The 26408-nt window shown below is 44.6% G+C and overlaps 1 protein-coding gene across 2 annotated transcripts in view; it reads right to left on the bottom strand.

Annotated features, from left to right (window-relative positions):
* The window catches only part of MGAT4D (MGAT4 family member D), a 92133-nt gene that overhangs the window by 39008 nt on the left and 26717 nt on the right, over positions 1-26408 (bottom strand). For both annotated transcript variants that reach the window (XM_074993280.1, XM_074993281.1), the window contains 5 exons: positions 17637-17777; positions 10528-10661; positions 5833-5879; positions 1862-1975; positions 131-206 (listed from right to left, as the gene is read on the bottom strand). In XM_074993280.1, coding sequence (XP_074849381.1) covers positions 131-206; positions 1862-1975; positions 5833-5879; positions 10528-10661; positions 17637-17777 — 512 coding nt within the window. The remainder of the gene's footprint in view (positions 1-130; positions 207-1861; positions 1976-5832; positions 5880-10527; positions 10662-17636; positions 17778-26408) is intronic.

The following is a 26408-nucleotide window of genomic DNA, read 5'->3' as shown; positions in this document are numbered from 1 at the left end:
GAGCAAATAACACTGAAAAACATGGGAGACATTTTCACTCTGTATTTTAACACAAACTGAACTGCCAATTCTATATATCAGCACATTTTATTAATTGATTTATAAATGGTTATTAATAATGTGAACATACCTGTAAATAAAATGTTCCCTTAGGTTGCGCATATAGCATTAAAAAACTATAATCCAAATTCTGTTTAGTTCTCCACCTAAATATAAGCAACAAATTCTTTTAAGCTTTCTCTGGATTTCTCAAAGGAGTTATTACCATAATGCAGGCATTAGAGCTCTGAAGTTATGAAGTCTATACTTGCAATTACTCCCACAGCTCCCACTCATTCAAGGGGAAGCTAGTAAAAAAGGTTCTGATTCAAAACAAACTCAGTTTTAGAGTTTCCTCTATGCACAGTACGTAAACCAAATTATACGTGTCAGGTGAGCTAAAACACTCTTCTTGCAATAGTCAACATGCAGCTATAATTTCCTGAGACTTCACCATGCAGTAAAATAGCATGCTGTTATGAGACAACACTGAAGCAGGTTGATGAACTTAATTTTAATATTTAATAGTAAAATGTAAATTTTTCTCTACAAAGCAAACCATCTCATTTTACTATCAATGAAACTGATATTGATTAAGACTTTAAAGTAGCAGATTTATAAAAATTACATCCAAAACATTTCCAGAAATCGATTACTGCAGTACATCTGATAGGCTTTCATGGGACAGGCATCCAGCCAGAGAGCCCAGCCCTAGAAGAGAACAGGAGCATGAGGCACCATGGCAGCTCAGACAGACGCAGATCTGAGCAGAAATTAAATATTTTGATTCCATTTGACAAACCAAAATATTTCAGTTTGAGTCAAGTGAACATGAAAGGAAATATTTAATTTCATTTTTTCTGAATGAAAATTTAAAAACTCTGGCAAAAATCTAAACTTTTCTGTGGAAAAATGTTAAATTTGTAGAAATTGCATTTTGATTAAAAACAGCTGTTCTAATATTAAATATTGTTTATTTTTATTGTTTTTGAAATTTCATCAAATGTATTTATAAGAGAATTGCTCTCCCACCTTGGCTTTAAAGATTTGAGTATGACTGGACAAACAAATTATACTTGTGCAATTCTAAGAATCTGGATTGTGATGGGAGCAGTTAGAAATATTCTACTTATATGCACCAAAAACATTTGCTATCTAGAAAGAATAAGGTTTAAGAACAAAGCAACCTGATTTCACTCTTGTATGCACGTGCATTACTATTCTGCCGTCATCTGTGTAGCTTCAAACTGGCAGCTCGTTGCTCTTGAGTGAGAACATGAAAGTGGAGCCATGAACGCTGTTGGTGGCAATCTAAACTTATTTTTGGTCTGCAAAAATCCAATTAACATCTCTAAGCCAACCAGTTTCCAGCCTGGTTTCCTGCTAGTGAATTTGAAGTAAATGGGCCACTGATGCCACCAGGAGTTACTTAAGGTAATAAATTACATTATACAAAAGAAAAGCAACAAAAATTAGGCCCTTTGCCACCATATTATTCTAATCTTTATAAATCATCATCTGGAACTATACATTCAGTACCGAGTATGTTGGATTTTTAGAAGCAGGCCAACAGGGAGAATGTTTGCTCTCTCTCTCTCTCTCTCTCTCTCTCTCTCTCTCAGAAGTTGATGGATGTCACCAACAGCACTGGTTTCCCCCATACTCGCACTTCTATTAAATAAATTTTCACTGACCTTCTGTTTAAACTAAGAGTCTTCATCTCTGAAAAACACCAACCCTCATCAATTTAAATACACAGGAGTATTTAAAGGAGTTACAGTTGAACAAAATTTGCAGAAAATTTTTACACAGCCTATCTTACCTTACTCTTTCCTTTGAGTCCCCAAATGCTTCCTTGAGATTAGAGAGGTCTGGATAATAAGAAGCAAGAGGGGAAATAACTTCAAGAACACCCGACTGCACTTCATTAGGGAAGCTGTAAAGGAAAGATTAATAACTAAGGGCTAAATCAACAAAGGGAATCAGATGTTGCAAGTGCCAGTATTGCAACACCTAAATTATAGATACCCTGGTGCTCAGTGAAATCCTTAGTACAAAGTCATAGAATATCTGGGGAAAGTTAGGCACTGAAGAAGGGGATTCTCAGAAGCACCAAGCTGATTAGGGAACTGTCTAAGCCCGGGGTCTGCAACCTGCAGCTCCGGAGACACATGTGACTCTTTAAGGACTTCTTTGTGGCTCCCGACGCTGTAATTGCAAAGTAAAAAAAAATCAAACTCCTAATTATTTTTGATAAACGATGAACATCTAAAAGCCCAACAATGAACAACTCATATCTAAATAGCAAACAATACGTGATCTCGAAATGTTGGGTAACTCCCCCTTTAATATGTGCAGTGCAATGAAGGATATGATACTGTATCTGTGTTTTGACTGTATTGCGAATAAAGTCTTGATTTTGAAAAGGAAAAGAAGCTGGTGATGTTCCTACTGTGAAGGGCAACATGCATTTTAAGAAAGAAAACTGAAATTAAATGTGAAGTAAAATTGGCATAACTAAAGTGGGCTCAGGAGTGAAAGTCAGGAAGACAGTGGTAGAAGCACATGAATGTGAAGTGCGAGGAAAAAGAATATATAAAGTTTGTATCAGAGAGAGGTAGCTGTAACAAAGAGGAAGCCGTGCTAGTCTATACACTATCAAAACAAAAAGCAGTCAAGTAGCACTTTAAAGACTAGCAAAATGGTTTATTAGATGAGCTTTCATGGGACAGACCCACTTCTTCAGACCATAGCCAGACCAGAACATATTGAGTCTGTTCTGGTCTGGCTATGGTCTGAAGAAGTGGGTCTGTCCCACGAAAGCTCACCTCGTAAACCATTTTGCGAGTCTTTAAAGTGCTACTTGACTGCTTTTTGTCTTGATAGAGGTAGCTGTGTTAGTCTGTAGCTTTGAGAACAACAAGAAGTCTTGTGGCACCTTATAGACTAACAGATATTTTGGAGCATAAGTTTTCGTGGGCAAATACCCGCTTCATCAGGTGCATGAGTCAGGCGGGTGGTTTCAGAGGGGTATTTAAAGAGTGGAGTCCAGCAAAAGGGAGGGCCAGAGCTGACAAGGTCTATTCAGCAAGGTGGAAATGGCCCAGTATCAACAGTACTTATCAAAATAGGAAAAACAAGTCAGATCAGATAGGGAGATGTGAGCCTTTGTCAGAGTCTAATGGGGAGCTATTAGCACCCAAAGCAGAGGAACTGCCTTTGTAAGCTGTGAACCACTCTCAGTCTCTGTTTAGTCCATGGTTAATGGAGTCAAATTTGCAAATAAATTGCAGCTCAGAGATTTCTCTCTCCATTTGATTTTTAAAGTTTTTTTGTTTCAGAACTGTCACCCTTAAATTTGCCACTGAATGTCCAGAGAGATTGAAGTGTTTCTCCACAGGCTTCTGTACATTACCGTTCCTGATGTCTGATTTACGTCCATTTATTCTTTTACGGAGAGACTGTCCAGTTTCGCCAATGTAAATCACAGTGGGGCATTGCTAGCACATGATGGCATATATTATAAGCCATATATTATATATATGTCATCTTGTGCCAGCCTGGCCCACCCCCAAGCTCATACTGGGGCCAGGAAAACCACAACAGCCCCAGGCCTGCCCCTCTCTCATGCTGCTGCTGTACTGGGGCAAAAAGCTCTATTCCCACCCCCACCTCCTGCCACCCCAGACTGCTGTGCCAGGGCCAGGGAAAACAGCTTCATGCACAGTGCCCACCACAGCCTCAGCCCCTGCTCCCCAGCCCCTTGCTGGGGCTGGGAAAAGGTGCAAAGGCTCCAACCCTGCCCCACCCCCCGATTCATATTCAGGCAGAGGAAACTCCCCCTCCACCCCGCAGCAAAAAGCCCAGCCCCAGCCTCTCTAGGAGTTTCAGAAGGCACTTTCCCCACCAGGAATTATAGCTGGGGCTGCAGAAGCAGATTCAGTCCAGCCCTCCCACCCAGAGATGCTGAGGCCAGGAACCATGATGTGGACACTCGCGAGGAGATGCCAGGTCTGGGTAGCAGAGCACTCCACCCCCATGGGCCAGCTTCACATTCATCATTGTAGCCAGATCCTGAGACCTCTGAACCACCATAAGCTCCCTGCTCTGCAACTGCCCACCCTCTGCCCTGACCCTCACAAACAGTGAACCCTCTGTCCTCAGTCCCCCACCCACTGCCCTCACTCCACTAATATCCACCCCCAGCCCTGAACCTCCAACAAAACCCCTACTGTGATATCTGCACCCTCACCCCCTGCCCAGACCCCACCCCTGCACAACTCCATCCCTTCCATGTTCTCCCAGTGCCTGCACACCCCCATCCCACCCACACACCCCAACACCGCTTCTAAGTCCACACAAAAACCTCTCAGCCCCCAGTCATCCCAGCCCCTTCCCTCACTTTACCACACTTCACCCCTGACCTAAGCTGCACCCACACCCAAATCCCCTATTGTGACATCTACACCCACTTCTCCTACCTGGACCCCTCTCACTCACACCAAACGGTATGCTCTGAGTCATCGCCACCCTGCCCTTTCTCCAGCACTCCCCACGTCCTGTCCTGAGCGCTCCATACCTGAACCCCTTCACTCACTTCTCCACTCCCACCCCTTACCCTCAGCCCCACCATACAAGCCCTCTGCCCTTACCCCCTACCCTGTGCCCTCACTGTGGCACCCTCCACACCTGCCCTGACCCCCACAACTCTACCAGCCCCATGCTCACTTCTACACCACCCACCCCCCACAGTCACACACTCTCACACCCCAACCTTCACCTACCCTCTCTATTCTAGCCAAAGCCAAAGACTGCAAATGTTGTCTACCAGCAAGCGCTAAGTAATTTTTGAATCACTCTCAGACTTTCATTTATACAATCTTTGTTTTTTTCTCATTTTCCAAAAAAATCATTTGCATAAACCATATACTTTTTCTTTATATTTTCAAAGCCTATGGGGAGTGTGGGGGGAACAACCTTATTTCACTCATATACCCAAGCAATGCTGGGTAAATTTGCTAGTTTTAATATATATTCTTCCATGCCTATGGACTATTTACTACATTTTTTTTTCAGTACTTTTTTTGTGCCTCAGCAGCCCCGCTCATGGGATTTCCTGGGGTGGGGAGAGGGCAGGGAGCCAGCTGATCACTGACACCTCTCCCTTTAAAAAAATAAACACAAAAAAGGCTCTGTATATATTTATATCTATGATTTTTTTGTTCATGCTAGTGGTGCACATCTACACACTATCTCAGTAGTAGTATTGCACATAAGAAATTTTACCTGACCAAAAGAAATTTCAACCCATCCAAGGATAGAAAGTCTTAGATGGAACACTGCTCCCCAGCCCTGCATGCTGTCGGGAGACCCCTGGTGCACATGCAGGGCTGAGGACAGCTAGGAGATCCCTGGGTGCGTGCAGCCAGGACCCCCACTGAACAGGGCAGGTAGGAGTGGGGAGAAGAGAAGGGGTAGCAGGATGCCCCTGTACAGGTATGGCAGCTGGCCACAGGGATGGAGTGGGAGGGGGCAGAGCCAGCTGGAGAACCTGGGGTTCCGGGAGAAGCACTGCAGCTGCCGTGGGGGCAGTAGTCCATGTTTAGAAAAAAAGCACGCCCTTCAGAAATTCCTGCCTGCCGGCCTGAAACACGTTTATGAAACACAAGTCATAACAGTAATGGTACCATTTCAGCAAGCTAGAATTTTGTAGTTCGTTGTTGAAACACCAAAACTTTGTATGTAAAACTGAAAAGCAATTAGCCTTACAAGGATTCCTGAGGGAGGACTTACCTGGTTCTAACACTTTCTGCAATATTGTTACCATACTCTGCATCCACCTAAGGAAGAACAAAAATGGATCTAACACACTCCTCATTTTACCACCCAATTTAATATTTTCATTAACTTCCAGTCTAATTGCTATAAACACACACAGAAAATACTTTATTGCCCAATTTCTTTATTCTACGCAAGAGTCCAAGATCAGTGTTTAGAACAAGTGTTCCTATAACTAAATATTGTTGTGTTACCCAGGCATCTAAATTTATATTATAAATCATAGCTACTTCATTGGTGTGCAAATTATTTATCTGTGGACTTTATTTAGGTTTTCATAACTTTAGTAAGAGGGATGAGGTTTAGACTAGGGGAGGAAAAACAACATAAGCTACACCACTCCTGCGATGTGAATTGCATAGCTAGAGTTGATGTACTTTGCATCAATTTTCTGTGCCATTCCCACAGCAGGAGGTTGAAGGGAGAAAGTCTCCCAGCAACTTCTCTTATTATGTGTGACTGTGAGGAGTACCAGGGTCAACAGGGAGTTTCCTCAGCATTTAGTTTAGTGGGTCCTTACTAGACCTTTACTTGCCTAGGGCTATCCATATCCAAAGTTTTAAACAGGAGTTTGCTTCTCATTTAACTAACTGGTGGCATTTAGCCTGGAAATAATGTCAGCCTTTGCTCATTGTTTCTGTCCCTTATAACTACCAGTTTTAGTGTAGGAAATTCAAGTTTTAACTCAATTAAAATCTACCACTGCTAAAAGGTGCTGTCCCTTTGGGATGTAGAAGTCATCCTGTTAGTTTAGGATTGGTTATTTTAAAAAGTTATAGCCAGGCCTCACCACAAGAGATACATTAAAAGAGCAATAAGACAAGAATACATAACTGGTGAGGGTTGACGGAAGAAAGCAGAAGAGGGGCAGACCCAGCTGCCAACAGAGAGTGGCCAGACTGCCCGTCCCTCTCTCAACAGAATGGCTGACTGGAAGTGCAGCAAGCAGAGCTTCCCAGGGATCCCGGAGCATCCACATGGCTTTTTGTCAACAGATTCTGTCGAGAAAGTTGTTCCACCTTATGGGTGAAAGGCAAAAGGCTGTCGACATAAGTGCCAAGTTCTGTGGACAGTATGTCAATAGAATGTATTTTTAGTGTGGACGCTCCACTGGTTTTGTTGACAAAACACCTGTTTTGTCAAAAAAACCTCTAGTGTAGACGTACCCTATGTGTACTGTATCTCTTGGATGTGCAGCACTTCTCTTACACAGCATGCTGTTAAATGTAACATCATTCAGTGCAGGCAGGGATTGTTTTAATTAATACTGTGACAGTTGGTCATGGGTAACCATACTGTGAACCCAGTGTTCTGCCACATCTGCCCTCCAGGAGGGATCCAAAGAGGCAACAACTTTAATTTCCAGAAACGAGCCATAGGAGCTCTACCAGTGGGAGTCATCACAGAGTACCTAAATCGGTATATTCCCCAGCTGCCTACCCACCTCTCCGTTACTGCAGTTATTACTCACTTTTACCTCAGAGATGACCAAGTACTGTCTACACCTCAGAAATAGCTTCTTTTATGCCATCACAACCTAGACCCATTGCAGAGCATAGCCCTGTATTTTACAATGAGATGAATTCTGTAATTTAAAATTAAATTTGTAAATGTAGCTACACTAGAAACTAACCCAGTAAATTGAGGATCACATAGTGATCTGGACCAGAAAGAGATATCAGGATCCTATTTAAATGGATAAGCTGAAGATATTATGTACAGTGGAACCATTCTAAATGTGGTTAACTAAATGGCTAAACTTTATCTTTTACTTTTAATAACTACTCTTAATAAATAAGTGGAAAGTTGAAGCACAAAGACAGCTAGACTGGGAGAGTGGATGTGGGTCTTGAACAATTCCCCCAACACCATCATCTATCTGCATATATTTGTTGCTAACTAATACACGTATATTCGGTATATTTTGTAGCTATAGTTCTCTTACCAAAAGAACAAGAGATTTAGGGAGAGGATAATTCCCACTTACCCTAAACAGCCTGATTTATGCATATCATTTTCCAACAAGAGCTATTTATGTTTTGTAGATATTATCACAATACTTGCTTTTCTTAGAAAAACTGTCACTTCACATGCAATCTGCTAGAGCAGCCGTGTCAAACCCATGGCCAGGGGATCACATGTGAACCAACTAATTTTTTTTTGAGGCCCATGAAAAGATGTTAATAAAACATCTAAGTGCAGCCTGCCTGGTCACACCTCCTTCTCTGGCATGCACAAGCAGCAGGGGGTGGGACAGACACCAATCCCAGCTTCTCGAGCTGCCTGTGTCTGGCACATGTATATTAAAACGCCGGATAGCCAAGTGGGTTTTAAAACACAGGCACCGGACATGGACAGCCCGAGGATGCAAGATTGGGGTTTGTCCCACCCCCTGCCACTCGTGCATATCAGAGAAGGGTGTGTGACCGCTCTAAGGAGAGGGATGGTGAAACTAATGTTGGCTGAGGCAGAGAGGGGCATCTGCCTGGGGCAGTGGCAGGCAGGGAGCCATGGTGGGAGGAGCAAGGGGCAGAGTAGCGTGAGGCAGTTATATGTGGAAGTGGTACGGGGGTGCAGTGAAACTCACATGGGCTGAGGTAGAGAGGGGTGCCTGCCTGAGGCAGCTGCAGGTATGGAGTGGAGCAAGGAGCAGCCGAGGCACGCAAGACCTAGTAACATGGGGAGGAGGTATGAGGGTTGGGGGCAGAAATGCAGTTCAAGCCTCATGGGGCCTGAAGGTAGTGCACTGGGGGCAATGCAAGCATCAAGGGGCCTGAGGGGGCGGTGCAATGGGGGCTGCACTGTAATGAGGAGCAGTGCAGGCCTCAAGGGGTCAGGGGGTGGAGCAGTGGGGGGCTTAACTGCAGTGGGGGGATTACAAGCCCTAAAGAATCTGAAAGGTGCAGGGGGGAAAAACACAGTTCCATGGGAGATTGCAGCGTAACCTCAGAATGTTTGAGAAGGAAGTGTAGAGAAACTGGGGACAAGGGCGGTGGGAGTGCAGTGTAAACTGGAGGGGACGGGGTCTAAGAGGCGGAGGGGAATGCAATGTTTCTCCTTCGGTGAAACTGAAAGGAAATCTCCGTTCCAGACTTTGAACAATTGCCACAGAAGATGTTAGATCCTGTCTTGGTCTCTCCCTCCATCACCCCTTTCCTAACTGGGGGCTATCCAGTCCCATCCAGTGTCCTTTCCTCCCTCCCTGCTTCCTCTATGCAGGAAAAAATGTTGGATTGTGATGTCCTCTATGGCCATTGAAAGAGGGTGGGGAAAGGGGAATCTCTAACCTCCATATGGAAAGAGAAGCTGCTCCTGGGGCAGGGGAGGGGTTTCACTGTGTTGTACCCACCCTTTACAAAGGTGAGAGGGAACCACATAAAATCAGCAGAAGCATCGTTCAAACATGGTCATAATGCTTGACAAAGCAAACCCTGTACAATGGAAATGTTCCGACTTATGCACATCTTTAGCAACATGGCAAAAGGGGTGTTCCACCAGCGAGCTGGTGGTGAACAGTTTCTCTCATCCTGAATCTTCATTCTCTGAGCCTGTACAGCTCCATTCCCCTCAGATACCCTTCTTTAAATTAACTCTTCTTGTTCCTTCCACCCTCAAATCTCAAAGTCCATTCATTCATGTTGGTAACTCACAATTTTCCTGTAAGGTACATTATCCTCATTATTAGAGATGATGAAACTGGCAGCATGGAGAGTGCAAAGCTAGCCATAGAACACAGGCATCCTGACACCTGGCTTTGCATGGTCACTGCAAAACCATCTGTCCCTTCCTTCTTTGAGATGTTTTGGCTTTTCTAATTTGGCTTTTCTCCCTGGTCTGCTTTTATCATCAGCATTTTCTACCTCTTTCTTCCCTCTGGTATGTGTCTTTTCTCAAACTTTATGAACTATTAATGAAATTATAAAACAATAAAATTAATATTAAATATTAAATTCTCAATTAAAATTACTGTATTACAGTCAAACAATATTATAAAATATACCTAAAACATAATCTATAATAATAATTACGACTTTCTGATGGAATCACATTTTCTTTGGTAGTCCTGAAAGCCTCAGTTTTCATTTGTACGGCTCTCAGTGGGCTTTGAGTTTGATATGCCTGTGCTAGAGCATCAGAGCACCTTACAAAATATTTGTAATCCTAAATAGCTGACAAATACATCTATGTCTTTCAAATAAAGGTAATAAGTTATTACCTGTACCATAATTTTTCACCGTTCTTCTCTAGACAAAAAGGCTAAGGCACTGACCACTACACATGTCCTAACAAGCATAAAGTCTTGGGATCCCGCATTGAGGGCAGATGCAGAAATACTGGGTTCATAGTATCGTTACCCATGACCAACTGTCACAAATCATCTGCCAACACCATTTCAAATAAATGCAATATATCGGCTTCAAGCATTTAATTAAATAGGATTCCACGTTAATTCCATCTCTTGACGCTGTTATTGATCCTTTATTGAAAAGTAGGCATATTGTCCCATAACTGAATTGCATATAGGAATCCATCCAAAAGCAAATGATGACTAGTAAATGGAATTTTTTCCACATACTACTATACTCACACAATTTCAATTTCTCTATTGTCCCTTTATTAACATAAAGGCACCTGTTCATACTAACTTACCTCTGCTACAAAGATTACTACTACACAATCATCCTTCTGCTCTGCAGACATCTCAAAGAAGAGAGAATTCAATGTGTTCATAAGATAACTTTGTTTTTCCCTTTTCACAGTAGGAATACCCATCACCAGAGAGACTGAAAACAGAAATGAAAGTAACTTCATCTCATGTCAAATAAAGGCTATATTTAGTAACTTTTTTCAACTTTATATGATTAAAATAGCATACAGAAAAGAGATCATCATAAATAGGAACTTAAATAGACCGATCAACTTGTTAATGTTTATGCAGGGTCTGAACTACCATATGGCATGGAACATATTATGTGCCGTGGTCACAAATGAGGTCAAAGACATTTTCATTTAAATATATCAAACCAAGTGTATCTATACCATTTTGTTTTGCTGGCTTAAGGTACTTTCGTTTATAATCATTGCATCCACACAGCAGGGCTGACAGCCACCGTGGGCCCTGGGGCAAAGTGTGGGAACCCTGCCTCTACCCCCCAAAAGGGGCAGAGCCAAAGGCAGTCAGCCCTTACTTAGCACTGCTCAGGCCATGGCACACTCCACCACTCCAGCCCTCAGAGTCACATGGAACAGAGCTCCACAGTGGCAGCAGTGGCACCTGGGCACTCCAGGCCTCTTTGAATCTCCAGACCCTGGTGCAATTGCCTGACTTGCCTCCCATATCTTGTTGGCAAGCCTGCATCCATACCGCTCAAAGCTTATTTGAATTAACTGCTTAGCACTCTGATCTGTGATTTGTCTTTTGGTGTATTCTGGGATGACCACCAGAAACTACAAGAATATTGAGTTAGACTAATAAACCCCCATAACTCTTCTCCTGACATCCATTAATTTTGCCAAAAACCACTTTAGAACTGCCATCATTTTAATCCTAACAGTCATTAATACAAACGGGATCAGGCATGTGCATTTGGAATCATGTTGGTGGACACGTGTGGCTTTGTTGTTTCATAGGGCTGTGGATGCTTGTGACAGTGCAACTTGGTCTGAGAGAATGCTGAACACTTTGTCCCACCAACCTGGACTCTCTCTCATACTGTTATGCAGTTGGCAAGCTACAAGTTCTGGCAGGTACTGCACTTACACAGACATCCACAGGCAGGGATATAGTCAACCAAATTACTTGAATGCTCCTCAGCCATGCATGAGCTGACAATAGAAAGGCTTCAGCCAATTCCCCCAGCTTCCCAGCCTTACACCCAACCTGTATGGTTTTTGCCCAGTTAGAAAACAGAGAAATATACATTTAATACCCAGTCCATCGCTCCTTTGATGTGGAGAGGGCACATGCTAGGTTTTGTAAACTAAGCACTTCAGCCAAAAAGCACTGTTTTAAGTCAAACAAAACAGATTTATTAACTATAGAAAGATCAATTTTAAGCGATTACGAGCTTGACTACATTATTGCTTAAGTCGATGTACATCACTCGGGGTGTAAAAAAGCCATCTCCCTAAGTGATCAAAGTTACATCAACTAAATGTAATGTCTGCATTGCACTATATTGGCAGGACAGCGCTCTCCCATCAGTATAATGCCTCTTCCCTAGACACGCTACAGTGATGCAACTGTATTGGTGCAGCTGTGCCAATGCAGCATGGTAGTGTAGACTAGCCCGATAAGGAACAAACAACCTGTCAAGGCTGTTCCACACCCTGACACTAAATGCAGAAGGTTGAGGGCCACAAGAGATCTGAAAAATACCTTGCTTCTATAGGCTTCCGCTTAAAAGCTAAGTTTCCAAGTTCAGCAAGTCCCTGACCCTGGGAGGTAGCTGCCACTACCTAAATGGGAAAGCCCTATTAAAAACCCAGGAAGACACACTTGGGAAGTCTCCCTGTGGGGTAAACCCAAGCTCGAAACACTCCCTTGGGGAGAGTTTTTAAACGAAGAGGAAGAAATCATGATGCAATCTGGTAGCTGATCTTTCAGTCTTAGGCATGCGTATGTACAAACTCTTCTCTAGGACACAGGAATCAAAACAAAAGATATACGTGATTAAAGCATACTCAGTTGCTAGGCATGACAGAACAACTAAAAAAAGGTAGATTGAAGCACTGTGAATTACTTCCCTAGGATTCAGTTTAAATGTTACAGTGTACGGGGGCAGGGGGGAAGGGGGTACATCAGCTAGCCTGAAAAGTTCTGTGCCAAACTCAAAATGAAAAAAAAGTAACCTGATCATGTCTGACTAAATATTTTCTTTTCTGCTCATATCTGTATGCCCAGATTTCCTTGAGGCTAGATATCTAATTAATTCTTCAAGCTTGCTCGGGCTTAAACAGCTCTGCCTCTCTCCCCTCAGGCCACACAAAAGAAAGACCCTTCAGCAGTTACTTGTTTTAATTCAAAAAATCCCCACCCCGCCCTTACCACTGGCTCACCTGGCTACTTGCCAACAGAAAACCCATCTCTCTGGGTTTAAACATTTACAGGCCATTCATAACAAAGGCATTCAGGAATTTGGTTGTTATTGGCTGAGTAAAAACAGCATAAGCCCTCAAATGAAGAATGGAAGTTATTGATTGTTGCCAAGTGTTCCTAACCACAGTGAGGCAGAAAGGCCCAACATTTTGACAGTGTGTAGGTACAGATTGAACCTCTCTAGTCCAGTACCCTTGGAACCTCACTGGTGCCAAACCAGAGAAGTTGCTTAACCACAGGAGATCAGCATTGTCTAGCAGCATTACCAACATTTCCATTGCTTACTGAGTTCTTAGAAGACAGTTAGGGGTAAATTATGGCTATATAACATAACAGAACACTGAGAGAACCCTGGTGTCTGTGAACTTGATGGGACCACAGGAAACTTGGATGGACCCATGATAAGTGGATATCTGGCTAACTAAAATCATGCTGGACTACGGATGTTGTAGGATGAGAGAGTGCTGGATTAGAGAGGTTCTGTAGTATAGGGACAGGTCTACACTAGACCTCAAAGTGAATCCTAGATATGCAATTCCAGCTATAGCAACTGCGTAGCTGGAATCAAAGTATCTACGATAGACTTATTTGGCTGTCCTCACTGAGAGAGGTTGACAGGAGAAACTCTCCTGTCGACTTCCACTTACTCTTCGTGATAATGAGGAGTACAGGGATCAACTGCTGAGTCCTGATAGTTCAATTTTGCACTTCCCCATCAAGCATGTGAAATTGAACTCCAGAACCCGTAAGTTTAGATGTACCCTTAAATTAGAGTTCCTGCAGTTTGTGGGGATAATTGATTCTGTTGTGACCACAAGGAGAAATTTCATCAGAAAGCATTTTCTGGTAGAGACCTTTCTGCTTTAACTGAGAATAGATCAATGTTCAGGCCTCTAAACTTCAATGCTCTAAGTCTAATTCACCCCCAAATACCAGGCTATGAAAACAGGGCTTGGATTGTATTGTCTGGCTTCACTGTTCTCTTGATTCAAAGGATGTGGAAAGGGTTAGATGTTTAGGTTCTGAACCTACAGGTGTGGTGAAGGAGGGGTGTTGGAACACCTTGATTTGAAGTCTTTTCCATTGTATACAGGATTTACAGTTTTGTTCAATGGTTCACAACACCCCCACTATAAAAACTATTGTAGCACCCTTAATTAGATGCTGCCAGGAGATTGATTTGAGATCCCCAAAGGTCTGAAAACCCTAATAGTCTGGGCCAGTTTTGCACAATGAGAATGACCTGAGCTTTATCATGACAAAGCTTTCTTACAATTTGTAGTATCAGTGGGATGGGGAAAAAGGCATATCGGAGGTGGTCTGTTCAAGGTAGCAGAAGGGCATCATCTCTGCTGTACTATCCCAGAGCTTGCATGGCTACAAGTTTTTCCTATATTTACTAGATTTTGTGTTTGTTCGAATCAAACCATTCACATCATAGATTGTTTTGGGGTATGATCATTGAGGTACATCTGAAAGGGAAGACAACTTTTGACATCTGGCAAGGGAGAAAATGGTAATATTCCTAAAGCATTCAGCCCAGGCAACCTGCTTAGTGAGCCACCCCCATACTATAGTCAGGAGGCGTCTGGGAAGTTGATGCTCCCTGAGGAGTGGCAGGAAAGGGAAAGCAAGAGTTACAATTTAGTTAAAAGTTTTGAGTAAAGCTGTCAGGGATTTTATCCCAGGGCATTATCGTCCCCGTGGGCTAGGGGAAACAAGCCTTTGGCTATTAAACAACAAGCAGGCACATGAAAAATTTAAAGTCACATAGGCTGCAATTTAGCAGCCCCTGCAACAGTCACTCTGAGTCAGTTGGTTTCCCCGGTAACCTGAACTCATGAATTATTCATGACTGTGGATTTAAAATGAAGGCTTCTGATTGGCCCAAAGTGAATCCTTCCAGCACTTTCGGGCCGAGAGAGGACCTAGTTGAAAACACCTGCGTGGAACTTTCAGTATGCTAATCACGTCATGAATATTCATTAGATCAAGCTATAAATTCAGGGCTCGCAGCCCATTCTGTGGCCCTGAAGGACACGGACTCGATTCCATTACTTCATATAGGGAACCGTGGCTGCACCTGCGGTGTCCGCCGAGTCCCTTAGGCCAGCCTGGAAGTGGCAAAGCCTTTGTGAAGACTCAGTGGAAGCAGAGCTGAAATCACAGCAGTGCTTGCCACTTTTTGGCGGCGCTTGCCAGAGCTGACAAATCACCACCACGCCTGCCCCTGCCTGAGTGGCACCACCAGCGCAGAAGCGGCGCCAGCGCCCTAGAGTGCCACACCAAACGTTAGCAGCACATTGCTTCGTGGAGCAGCAAGTGGGTCTCTTGGCCAGGCCACCAGGTGGCGAACTGGCCCCCACTCTGGTGGGGGTACTGTGTACCTGGTGACGCAACCAGGGGCCCGCCATCTTGACCACCAGTGCTCCCAAGCATCCGCGCCTGCTCCGCTCACACTGACGACTTCACTGGACAAGACACAGCCTGCCGGATTTGACCTTCAACTACAGGACACGTAAACCATTCACCAGGCCTGAGGCGCAGCCCGGAGCCACATGACACTCCATTTAAAAGGACACATTCACTGGTTTTGGGTACCGGGACCCCTTACAGGGGGACAAGGGGTCATTCCCTTTGTTGTGCCCTCTTCAGGGCCAAGGGGAGGGTAGTGCCTGGGGGCCCAACTTAAGGGCTGGGCCTAAATACCCAAATCAGCAGCATGTACAGTAGTACACTTAATTAATAGTTTATAGTTGACAACTTAATTCAGTTAACATAGCTGAGTAATTAGTTAAGTAATTATGGCGATAGTTTATATTTGTTACCGTATAAGTGGGATGCTACGGTGAAGGCACTGCCTCCCGTCACCCAAGTTCACCTTGCACCCTACCTATCCCTCAACCTTCAAACACTAGCTGTGGGGCCACCTCAAAGCTCCCAGTTAGTAGGTGGGCCTTGAGGCAGGATCCCAAGGTCTACCAATTAGGTCAGAGTAGTGACCCAGCCTGAGGCTGAAGGACAACGAGTAGCGCCCTTACCCTGCTTGAATCAGTAAAAGATATCAACAAAACCCTTTACCTCTTCCCTTAAATCCCTACTCACCATTAAATTTTTGCCTTCCAGATTAATAAAGTTCACCGTACAGGTTGTTACCATGAAGTTATTAATTATAGTAAGTGTTCATTAGAGTTTAGAGATTATCCTAGTATTATGAACTGTTTTATGTGTATGTTTTACACTTGTTGCTGTTTATTCGCTTGCTGTTGGCTGTGTTAATAAATATATCATCTATTTCACCTTAAACCTCTGGCTCACCTTCATTCTCCGACCCAGCCACTGCCTGCCAGGGAGTTAAGATTCTTTAAGCGGAGGGTACTTGCACAACCCCTGTTTCTCTCGCCAGAAGGGGGTGGGGTGGCTTGCAGGAGGGCGGGGCGTGTCACGCCGACTGCCCCTCCTTGAAAGCTCAAGTCCCCGAGGATTCGGACAACTGGGGCAGGGGGCCTCGCTAACTGGTTCGTGCTGACCGGGCGGCCTGTAGCGGGTCGTGAGAGCTTACCAATTCCCCGTGACAAAAGCATGTTGTTGTCCTGCTTCCTCTAAGAAAGGTAATACAGGGTAATACAGAATAATGAGTCTCAGGCAATTTTGATGATAGAATATTAATGCTATAAAGAAATAGCCTCCTTGTAGTGCAAATGTACATTTGAAAGGGCTGCCATCAAGGGATGGTGGGGGAGAAAAAAGAGGGCAGCTGCCCTGAGCCTGGTGATTTAAAAGGGCCAGGAGACCCAGGCAGTGCACTCCAGCTGGCTCTGAAGGGCTGGCTTGGAGAAGCTAGCTCCAGCCTCACCCCTTCCAAGGCTCTGCCCTTCCAGGGGAACAGAGCTGTCCCCCATCCCCATCCTCTGCTCTCCCACCCGCATCTTGCCAGGGGCTTGGCAAGCCTCTTTGCAGCCCTAATATTTGGAAGTTGTGGGAAGAAAAATTTAAAAGTTTGTATAAATTCATGACTTTTATTATACTTACTCTGGACAATGCGATTATGCAGCTTCATATAATACATAACTAAAATAATCTTTGCTGATAAACTCTAGATGTTAAGTGTGAAACGAAATTACTGAACTCCTCTGAGAACAGATAAGGATAACTATTTCCTTCATGTTCTGGTTTTTGGGGGGAAATTTTCAACCAGACCACCAAGTTTTTCTTTACATTCTTTTGCAGGTATAAATGGAACAACTATAAATTTACATGTATACATTTAAGAGACCCTTAAATAAAGACACTGATTCTAAATTCAAATGAAAATCCTGAATTAGCTGAGAACAATTTCCAATGTCACAGACAAATAATATTTAATAACATTTACAATATTACTAGCAATACCTCTGAAGTCTGAATACATGTATTTTCCCAATCTTTTTTCCACAGAGTACATGCACACAGAAGTTTGCAACTGTACTTGGTGGGCCATTAGAGGCTTTTTTCAGAGGAGAAAAAGTAGTGAATTACTGTAAAGAATTGAGTGGTATTTTCAAATGGGTATTATAAAAGATAAAAATTTATATATTAACAGGCCAAATTTACAAACTACACACTTTGTATATCTCTTCAGAGTGAAAATAAAAATGCCACATTCATTTTTAGCTCTTACCCCCTCTTCTCCCTTGTCCAATGACAACATTTGGTTTAAGGCTGTCTTCATGCTCCCGGAGGTGAGGTAAGTAGTAGTGTATGTTTGTAAGATGCAAAGGGAGTTGGCTGGTGAGATTTGACGTTTTCATCTTCATGGCATCTTGAAAAAAACAAAAACAGAAGAGAACTGGGAAATTTTCTAACAAATATCTTTCCTCATATAAAAGTTTAGAATGTTTCAAATGGAAGGTTATTAAATCCACACCATTGGATCAGAGATTACTGTAGATTAAATCAATTATTCTTAGTGGTGGCTAATGATTAGCTTTCCTGTTTGTTGAAAGATCCGAGATTTAATCTCTGCAATCCAAAAAAAGTTTCCCAAAGTCTCACATAGATTGCAGGAATAGGTTCAAAATGAGTTTATTGGTGTCATGTGTTTGTATTATACTTGATCAAAAACATTGACTCAGAACAGTTTGTGGTCAGAAAATGCCTCTTCAATAAACCCAATATTTTCATAAATTTATACTGGATTTTGAAATGAGAAATTGGAAAAAAATTGTTTTGAAATTGTCAGAGTGTCCAGTTTTGATATGTTTGGAACAAAAAGTTCTGATTTCTCATTGCGAAATTTAGTTTTAGATAAAACAATTAAGTGTCAAAACTGGAACACTTCAAATGTATCAGAATGTTTTGTTTCAGCTGACCTCAAATGGTTTTTAAGTCAATTTGGAGTTACTGGCCTCCAGATGGTGATCCAGAGTGCTTCACTGTGAACACTCTGGGGAGCACTTTGAACTCCAACTCTTCCACCAGCTTGAGCAGAAATAGCCCTGGGAATGTATGAACGTTCATTTCCACTTGGAGCAGGTTGCAGAACTCGTTTCTAAAATCACAAACCCCTTCAGTGAATGGAGCATTAAGAAGACAGTGGCTTTGATTGTTGTGGTTGTGGGAGGGCAGGGAAAAGTTTGCATAGGCAGAGCTCCATACCAGCAAAAGAACCACTGATATATATGTAGGGCGACCATTCATCCCATATTTGGCAAGATGGCCCCATATTTCGGGCGGCAGAACAGCATTCCAAATTATCTTAACAGATGGGCTAATTGCCGCATAAAGAGGCCCCCTGAGAAATGACCTCCCCCCCTACAAGCAGCCCGCATGCGCAGCTGCTGGCCAAGAGCAGGGAAAGAATGTGCAGCTGCCATGAGAGCCAGCAGGGGCCCCTGCATATAGGGGTAAGCTGGGCTGCCGTTCGGACTCCCCGTGCCTTGGGGAGCCACACCGGCATGGCTGCAACCATGTTTGGCTGCAGCTGCCCGGTTGTCAGCTCCCCGAGGTGCAGGGAGCAGGAAGCCCAGCCCCACAGCTGCCACCCAGTTCACGGCTCCCCATGCCTCAGGGGAGCCCAGAGGAGCACCGGAATGGCTGCCACTTTCTTCCCAGCTCCCCAAGACTCAGGGAAGTTGGGAGGAGCATCGGCACTGCTGCCACCTCCTTCCTGGCACCCTAAGGAATGGTGTATCCAGGGAGGTCAGTTAGGGTGGCAGACCTTGGCAGATGCAGCCAGGGAGCTGCCCCCCACCCCCCGCATATTCCCATAACTGGGGCAGGTAGCCAGGTTCTGTGCCCCAGCCAATTCCCCACCCCTGGGCTGCCAGGGACCTCTGCCCCCCACATCTGGGTCCCTTGGGCTGGAGCTTCCTGTGGGGCTCCCAGGCCGCGTCTACACGTGCACGCTACTTCGAAGTAGCGGCGCCAACTTTGAAATAGCGCCCGTCACGGCTACACGTGTTGGGCGCTATTTCGAAGTTGAAATCGACATTAGGCGGCAAGACGTCGAAGTCACTAACCCCATGAGGGGATGGGAATAGCGCCCTACTTCGAAGTTGAACGTCGAAGTAGGGCACATGTAGCTGATCCGCGTCCCGCAACATCGAAATAGCGGGGTCCGCCATGGCGGCCATCAGCTGAGGGGTTGAGAGACGCGCTCTCTCCAGCCCCTGCGGGGCTCTATGGTCACCGTGGGCAGCAGCCCTTAGCCCAGGGCTTCTGGCTGCTGCTGCTGCAGCTGGGGATCCATGCTGCATGCACAGGGTCTGCAACCAGTTGTCAGCTCTGTGGATCTTGTGTTGTTTAGTGCAACTCTGTCTGGGAGGGGCCCTTTAAGGGAGCGGCTTGCTGTTGAGTCCGCCCTGTGACCCTGTCTGCAGCTGTTCCTGGCACCCTTATTTCGATGTGTGCTACTTTGGTGTGTAGACGTTCCCTCGCAGCGCCTATTTCGATGTGGTGCTGCCCAACGTCGAAGTTGAACGTCGACGTTGCCAGCTCTGGAGGACGTTGTTCATCGAAATAGCTTATTTCGATGTCGCTACATCGAAATAAGCTATTTCGATGTAGCGTGCACATGTAGACGTAGCCCCAGTGCCCAGGCTGCTGGGGTTTTCCCCAGCTGGAGCAGCCAATGGGGGAAAAAAATGCACTGTCTAAATGTAAATACAAGCTGTCCTCTATTTCGGATAGGGGGATAAGGTCACCCTATACATATGCCAAAAATTACACTGTGGATATGGGCCACACCAGGAATATCAGCAATGCCACATGCAAATAAAGGAACTTGGATAAGCATATCATAGAACAAGGCTGGTTCTGAGCCACAGACATAAGAGGGTAATGATACACCCATAACCACCCTCAGCAATGTTTTTCATCCCATGAGGCATTGGGACCCTAGCTCAAAATTCTAATCTGCTGCCTGGACTGTGGGATAGCTACCCACAATGCACCATTCCTTCAGTTGGTGCAGCCCCTGGCAGCGAGGATGTGCTCCATCAAGCACAACCATTGGGTCAAAACTGCATTGGATGCTCAAAGTCACATTAAAGAAAATCAACCTAATTTTGTGGTGTAGAAGTCAGCTGCTCCAGCCCCAGGGAGCCAGCTGGGGAAAACCCCAGCAGCGTGGGCACCGGGAGCCCCACAGGTAGCTCCAGCTTGGGACACTAATTTATTAGGATCTCTACAAAATATTGTAAGAGAGAGGCCAGAGATTTTACACTTAAAATACCCCAGTCTTCAATTGCTTGTCCATAGGCAGACTCCTGCATCCAAATATAAATCCACTTATTTCAGTGGGGCTTTGTCTTGGGGCTATGTACGTGCTTTGCTTTTGCACAACCAGTTGCAGGATTATGCCTCATTTAAGAGAAGAGTCAAAAAGTGGGTGCAACAAACAACTTGAGCAGATAATTTTTGTCAAATATAAACAAACAAGAACTATGATTAATACCAGTAACTCCTAGTCCATAACTTTCAGTGTTTCCCAGAAGGTAAATGATGAATGTTCTCTCTTAGAATGGAATGTTCTCTCTTAAAATCTCTCTTACATGGAGTTTTTCCAATGAACATACAAAAGGCCTGAATCTGATGTCCTTACAAAGTCAAAACTCCCCCTGATTACAACAATAAGGGGATTGAGATACTTAAATAGATATCGAGCAAACAAAAAAGCTGCTGTAGTGAAGATTACCATGTAACAGTTTTTTATCCTGAGACTTCAGAATTTTAAAATAAATATCTACATTGAAATAACCCAAATATGACTTTACAAAGATAATTCAAATTTACCAAATACCATCAACTGAAGTTGATAATTGTAATTTGTTAACTTCATACGTCTAAATACAGTGCTAAATACTGGCATCTCGGCAGCCCCAGCCAGGATCCCCAGCTGGGTGGCAGGGGGAACTCCACCAGTCCCATGGCTGGTAGCCAGAGGGGATGCGGAACCCCTCCAGAAGCTCCAGTCCTGAGGACCCGGACGAGGCTGAGGGAACTCCAGCAGCCACAAAGCTGAGAGCCCTACCCGCAGGTCCACCCCCGGGGACTCAGCGGGGGCTGCAGAAACCCTGGGCTGCACCAGGGCTGGGAGCTGGCTGGAGCACGGAGCCCCACCGGCAGCTCCAGCCCTGGGAAGCCAGCTGGGGGAAACCCCAGCAGCTTGGGGACTGGGAGCCCCACAAGTAGCTCCAGCTCCAGGGATGCAGGTAGGGGACAGGGGTCCCTGGCAGCCCAGAAGTGGGGAACTGGCTGGGGCACGAAGCCTGGCTAGCTGCCCCTGTTGTGGGAACCCTGGCAGGGAGCCAGGTGAGTACCGACTCCTCTTTTTTGGTTAAAAAAAATAAAAAGCACTGTCTAAATGTAAATACAGGTTGAATCTCTCTAATCTGACACTATGTCATCTGGCAACATCCATAATCTGGCCTGATTTTAGCCCCCCAGACAACCACATATCATGGTTGTGGCCAAGTCTGCTGCAGTGCCATCAAGTTTGCTTTCAGACACCAGTCCTGGCTCTCAGTGTTCTGTGCATTATTTAGCTCTAATTTACCCCTAAATGTCTTTTAAGAGCCCAATGAGCTGTGAAAGTGTTGGTGATACTGCTAGACAATATTGACCTCGAGTGGTCCGGCACATTCTCTCGCCTGGCACCAGACAGGTCCCCAGGGTGCCAGACTAGAGAGTTTCAATCTGTAGTGCATTTCCCTGGGCTCCAGTTTTGTGAAAAATTATTCAGAATAAATGTATGCTAAAAAAATTGCTAAAATATAAGATCAAAAAACATACTAAAACCCAGTAGAGCCTGTTCTTAAAATCATTTGGAGGCCAATTACAAGCTGGTGAAAAAGAAATAATATTCCACTTAATTAATACAAGGCACCCAATGTACAAAGACCATGGGCACCTTTCAGTAAACAAATATCTTAAAAGATTAAATGAAAGACTTCACTGTTTTGTTTTTTTTTAAGAAAGGAACGTAAGTAGCGAAAGATCTTTTTCACTCAAATTTGTACCTGTTAAGCAACTAACAAAAATCATTATAAAATTTTACCAGTAGCCATAGATCTTGTTTCCGCCATCCTAACACAGGTGAAACTCCTTTCTACATCATATGGGAATTCTGCCTCAATCATTCCCTCTGGCTACTCAGCCCTATACATAAGAGAATAAGCACACATACACCTGTGATTTGCTTCAGGACTGAGCACGGTTCAGAGGTCATATCCTCAGTGCTGCTTCTAGCAGTCTTGTACTCTTCAATCTGTGCAAAGCACCCAGAGCTCTTCTGATAAAGGGCCATCTATGGCAATGCTCACTTATGGTGTGGTGCAGTGCAGCTGTAACTCTGCCTGTTTCCATCCTGGCCATCAGCAGAATGGCACAGCTGCCAACACCTTTCACGTTAAGGTGACCTAGCCCTCTGGCTAGGTCAGATAAAAGTTCCATCTCTTCCAGAGTGTTCAAAGTCCAAAATATACACACCAAAATGTAAACTCTTCCAAACCATAATGGGAGGAAGGCTCTAATAGGTAACCATTCCTGAGTTCCTGGCCTCAGCCAACCTTCTCACACACAGTGAGAGCTGAAAATTCACTCTCTCCCAGCCAGTCAGCCCATTTTTGACTCACCCCTTCAAGTCCAACACCTTCTTCAGGTATCACACTACAAGACTGACCGAACCCCCCAAAGTCTGCAATCATTTCTTGACTACTACAGGGTTTACTTCCAACCCATCACAACACCATAAAGCCAAAAGAGCCAGGTATATGCCATGTTGGAGAAGTGTAAGATAGGGATAGAGTTTATTTTGGTTGGCAAAATCTTGCCGGTTTGTCATGAATTAGTCACTTTTCTTGCCCTTACCAACTGCAGCACCACCAAGCATGAGCTTGATGGAACTGAGTCCCAAATCTTGGTCCAACATTCTTTAGGCTTTTTGACAGCAGTGTAACGTTCCAAAAGCTTTTCTTCTCATTTGTGACTATGCCCTTCCTTTTGAAAGGTCCTGTGTGTTAATTTGAAATGGCTTAATAGTTTCCCTCTGAAAAACGTAAACAAATTCATAACTTTTTTTGATAGTCAAAAGGTTTCTGGGAAGGGTATTTCTCTGCTATGGAGAAGGAGATTCAAAGCTAAACATATTAACAATATGGCTCGAGTAATCTTCAGAGAGGTTGTTTTATCATTTTCTTTACTTCTGACTTTCTAGAAGGGCGGTCAATTAATGTGCATTAACACCTGTGATTAACACAAGGCAGACTTAACGCATTAAAAAAATTAATGTGCGCTAATCTCGAACCTTAATGAGTATTAACTAATAGCCCTATTTTAAAGCATGCATGCCTGTGGGGTCTGCACCCTAGCTGGCTCCCCGCCACAGGTCTTCTGGGGTTCCTCTGGCCCTGGTTGGGTCCCCAGCAGGGCTCTGCATCCCCACTGGTTCCCAGCCCCCGGGCTGTTGGGGTTCCCCTGACCCTGCCCAGGTTGCCAGGGCTGAAGCTGCCAGCTGGACACCCAGCTCCAGGACTGCCAGAGTTTCCCCAGCCCTGGGGCTGGAGCTGCTGGCGGGGCTTCACAGCCTGGCCAGCTCCCAGCTGAGGGGCTGACCCCAGCCAGGGGAATGCCACCAGCCACGCGGCTGTGAGCAGATGGGTGCAGATCCCCACTGGCAACCTAAGGATCCAGCTAAGGGGCAGCCCTGAGGCAGTGGGATCCCAGCAGCCCAGTGACTAATCACAATCACTTGACCTTCCACTTTCTAGGCAACGCAAAAAATACCAATAAAGAGAAGTCCATTGTTAGCAAGGTGACAAAACAATGGCACAGAGTAAAAAGGGAAGCAAAACTATGTGCCTGAATATAAAAATAAGAATGAGCAGACTCAAACCTAACATCTCTTGTCATAATGCAATAATATAAGCACTTCATACTTGTTCCTGAAAAGCAGATCTTACATGGTTTGAATCCCACTGAGAGTCACAGTGAGTTCCTCTCATTGAATAATTTAATAAAATGGTTTCCTGAAACAAAAAATAATTGCTATATGCTTGTGAAACCACAGATGCCATATGAAGACTATTATAGTTGCTTACACTTGCACATCGCTTTTCATCCAAAAGGATTTCAAAATGTGTAAATATTATGGATCTGCTTTTCAGCACTAGGTACACAAAAATTCATATACATAACTATCAAGACTTCATGTACAAGTAAAATGTGTACATTCTATTTGCTTGTGCCATTAACCAATGTACACTCACAGTCACAGTAATTACCACCACTGTGGGGATATGTCTATACTATTTATCTAAGTTGTCCTATATTAGGTTGACCACTTGCTGTGATTGTGCAAGTTCAAGTTACCCCCCTTGGCTGATGGTGTGTGTCCTCAAGCAGGATCGCTTCCAGTGAACTAAGAGGGGCAGTATGGGGAGCAGAGTGATTGTCCTTTCCATGGGCTGCCCCCGGCTCTCTGTTCCCTATCAGGAGACAGGGGATGACACCTGGGGCTTCTCCCCTACCAAGAGCCAGGGTAAGCTGCTCAGGGCTTCTCATCACCAGAGCGCAGGGCCCAGCTGCCCCATCTCTTCTTTCCCTATGCCTGCTCACTTTCCACCAGGAGCTGGGCAGCCTTGTCAATTTAATGGCTCACTAAGCAAACGTGAGTCGAAGCCTTTTAGGTAGGGCCATCATATCTCTCTGTCCCGTATTTGGCAGGTGGTGGAATTTCTGTCCTTGGAGGTTTGTGAAGCCAGACTTAACAAGCCCCTGGCTGGGATGATTTTTTTGGGTTTGGTCCTGCTTTGAGCAGGGATGGTAGATGTGATGACTTCCTGAGGTCTCTTCCAATGCCAACATTCTAGGATTGTGTGATGGGGTGAAGGCCATGAAATAGACATGTGCAACACATATTGGAGAACAACAGTTAAGAAGATTAGTCACTGTTTTTTCTTCTGCAAGTGATTGCACATGTGCATTCCATGCCAGGTAACTCCCAAGAGTTAAACAGGTGGAGGGATCCGAGTGCATGACGTTTAGCAATAGAGCTTCCAAGTGTGTGTTCAAGTGGATCAGTCAACCATGGTCCTGGAAGATCAGGTACAGGTGCAATGGAAGTGGGACTGAAGTCACCACTGATAAGCCAAGCAAAGTGTTGCCAGGATCATGATGAGGCTATCAAAATGACTTGGTCACAGTCCCACTTGATCTTTGGAAGACTTCTGCACACAAGCAGTACAAGGGGGGAAAACACAGTAAAGGTGGCCCATGGATAGCAGCCAAAAGGCAGGCATGATGGACTGTGGCCTCTCAGGGAGCAGACCAGAGTTATATTGGGTTGCAGATAGGTCTAGCTGGGGAGTTCCCCACTAATGGAAACCATCCCTTGCCATATAAGGATGAAACAACCACTCACGATGCCTGGAGAAAGTCCTACTTAGAAGTTCTGCCAGCTCATTTTGGGCTCCTGGAAGGTAAGAGGCCTCTAGGTTGACTAAATGGGCTATACACAATTCCCAAAATTGAATCACTTCCTGGCATAGACTGGAAGATCAAGCTCCTCTCTGTCTGTCCATAAGAATGAAGAAATCACTGCCCATTATACGCTGCAGGAAAGCCTAACAAGTTACATGATTTGCTCTGACTTCTTGAACACTGATGTGGAGAGACAGTTGTTCTGGCAACGACAGAGCTTGAATTCTGAGGGAACCCCTGGTGAGCCCTGCACCCTAGGACTGATGTATTTGAGACCAGGGTCATTGACAGTTGGGGCCAAATAAATGAAAATCCAGCACAGACATTGAGTGGGTCCACCCACTAATTCAGGGCAAGATGGTGGCAGTTTGGTGAGAACTCTGAGGCCAGCAATGTCTTGAGGGGCTTGAGGCACAGCCTTGCTTTTTGTACCCCATGTCTGCATGAAACTATGTGGCCTGAAGGCTTCAGA

This window comes from Carettochelys insculpta, chromosome 4 (genome assembly GCF_033958435.1).
Source record: "Carettochelys insculpta isolate YL-2023 chromosome 4, ASM3395843v1, whole genome shotgun sequence".
NCBI classification, from domain to species: Eukaryota; Metazoa; Chordata; order Testudines; family Carettochelyidae; genus Carettochelys; species Carettochelys insculpta.
Note: the sequence above shows the minus strand (reverse complement) of the source record. Positions and strands in the feature narration are given on the sequence as shown.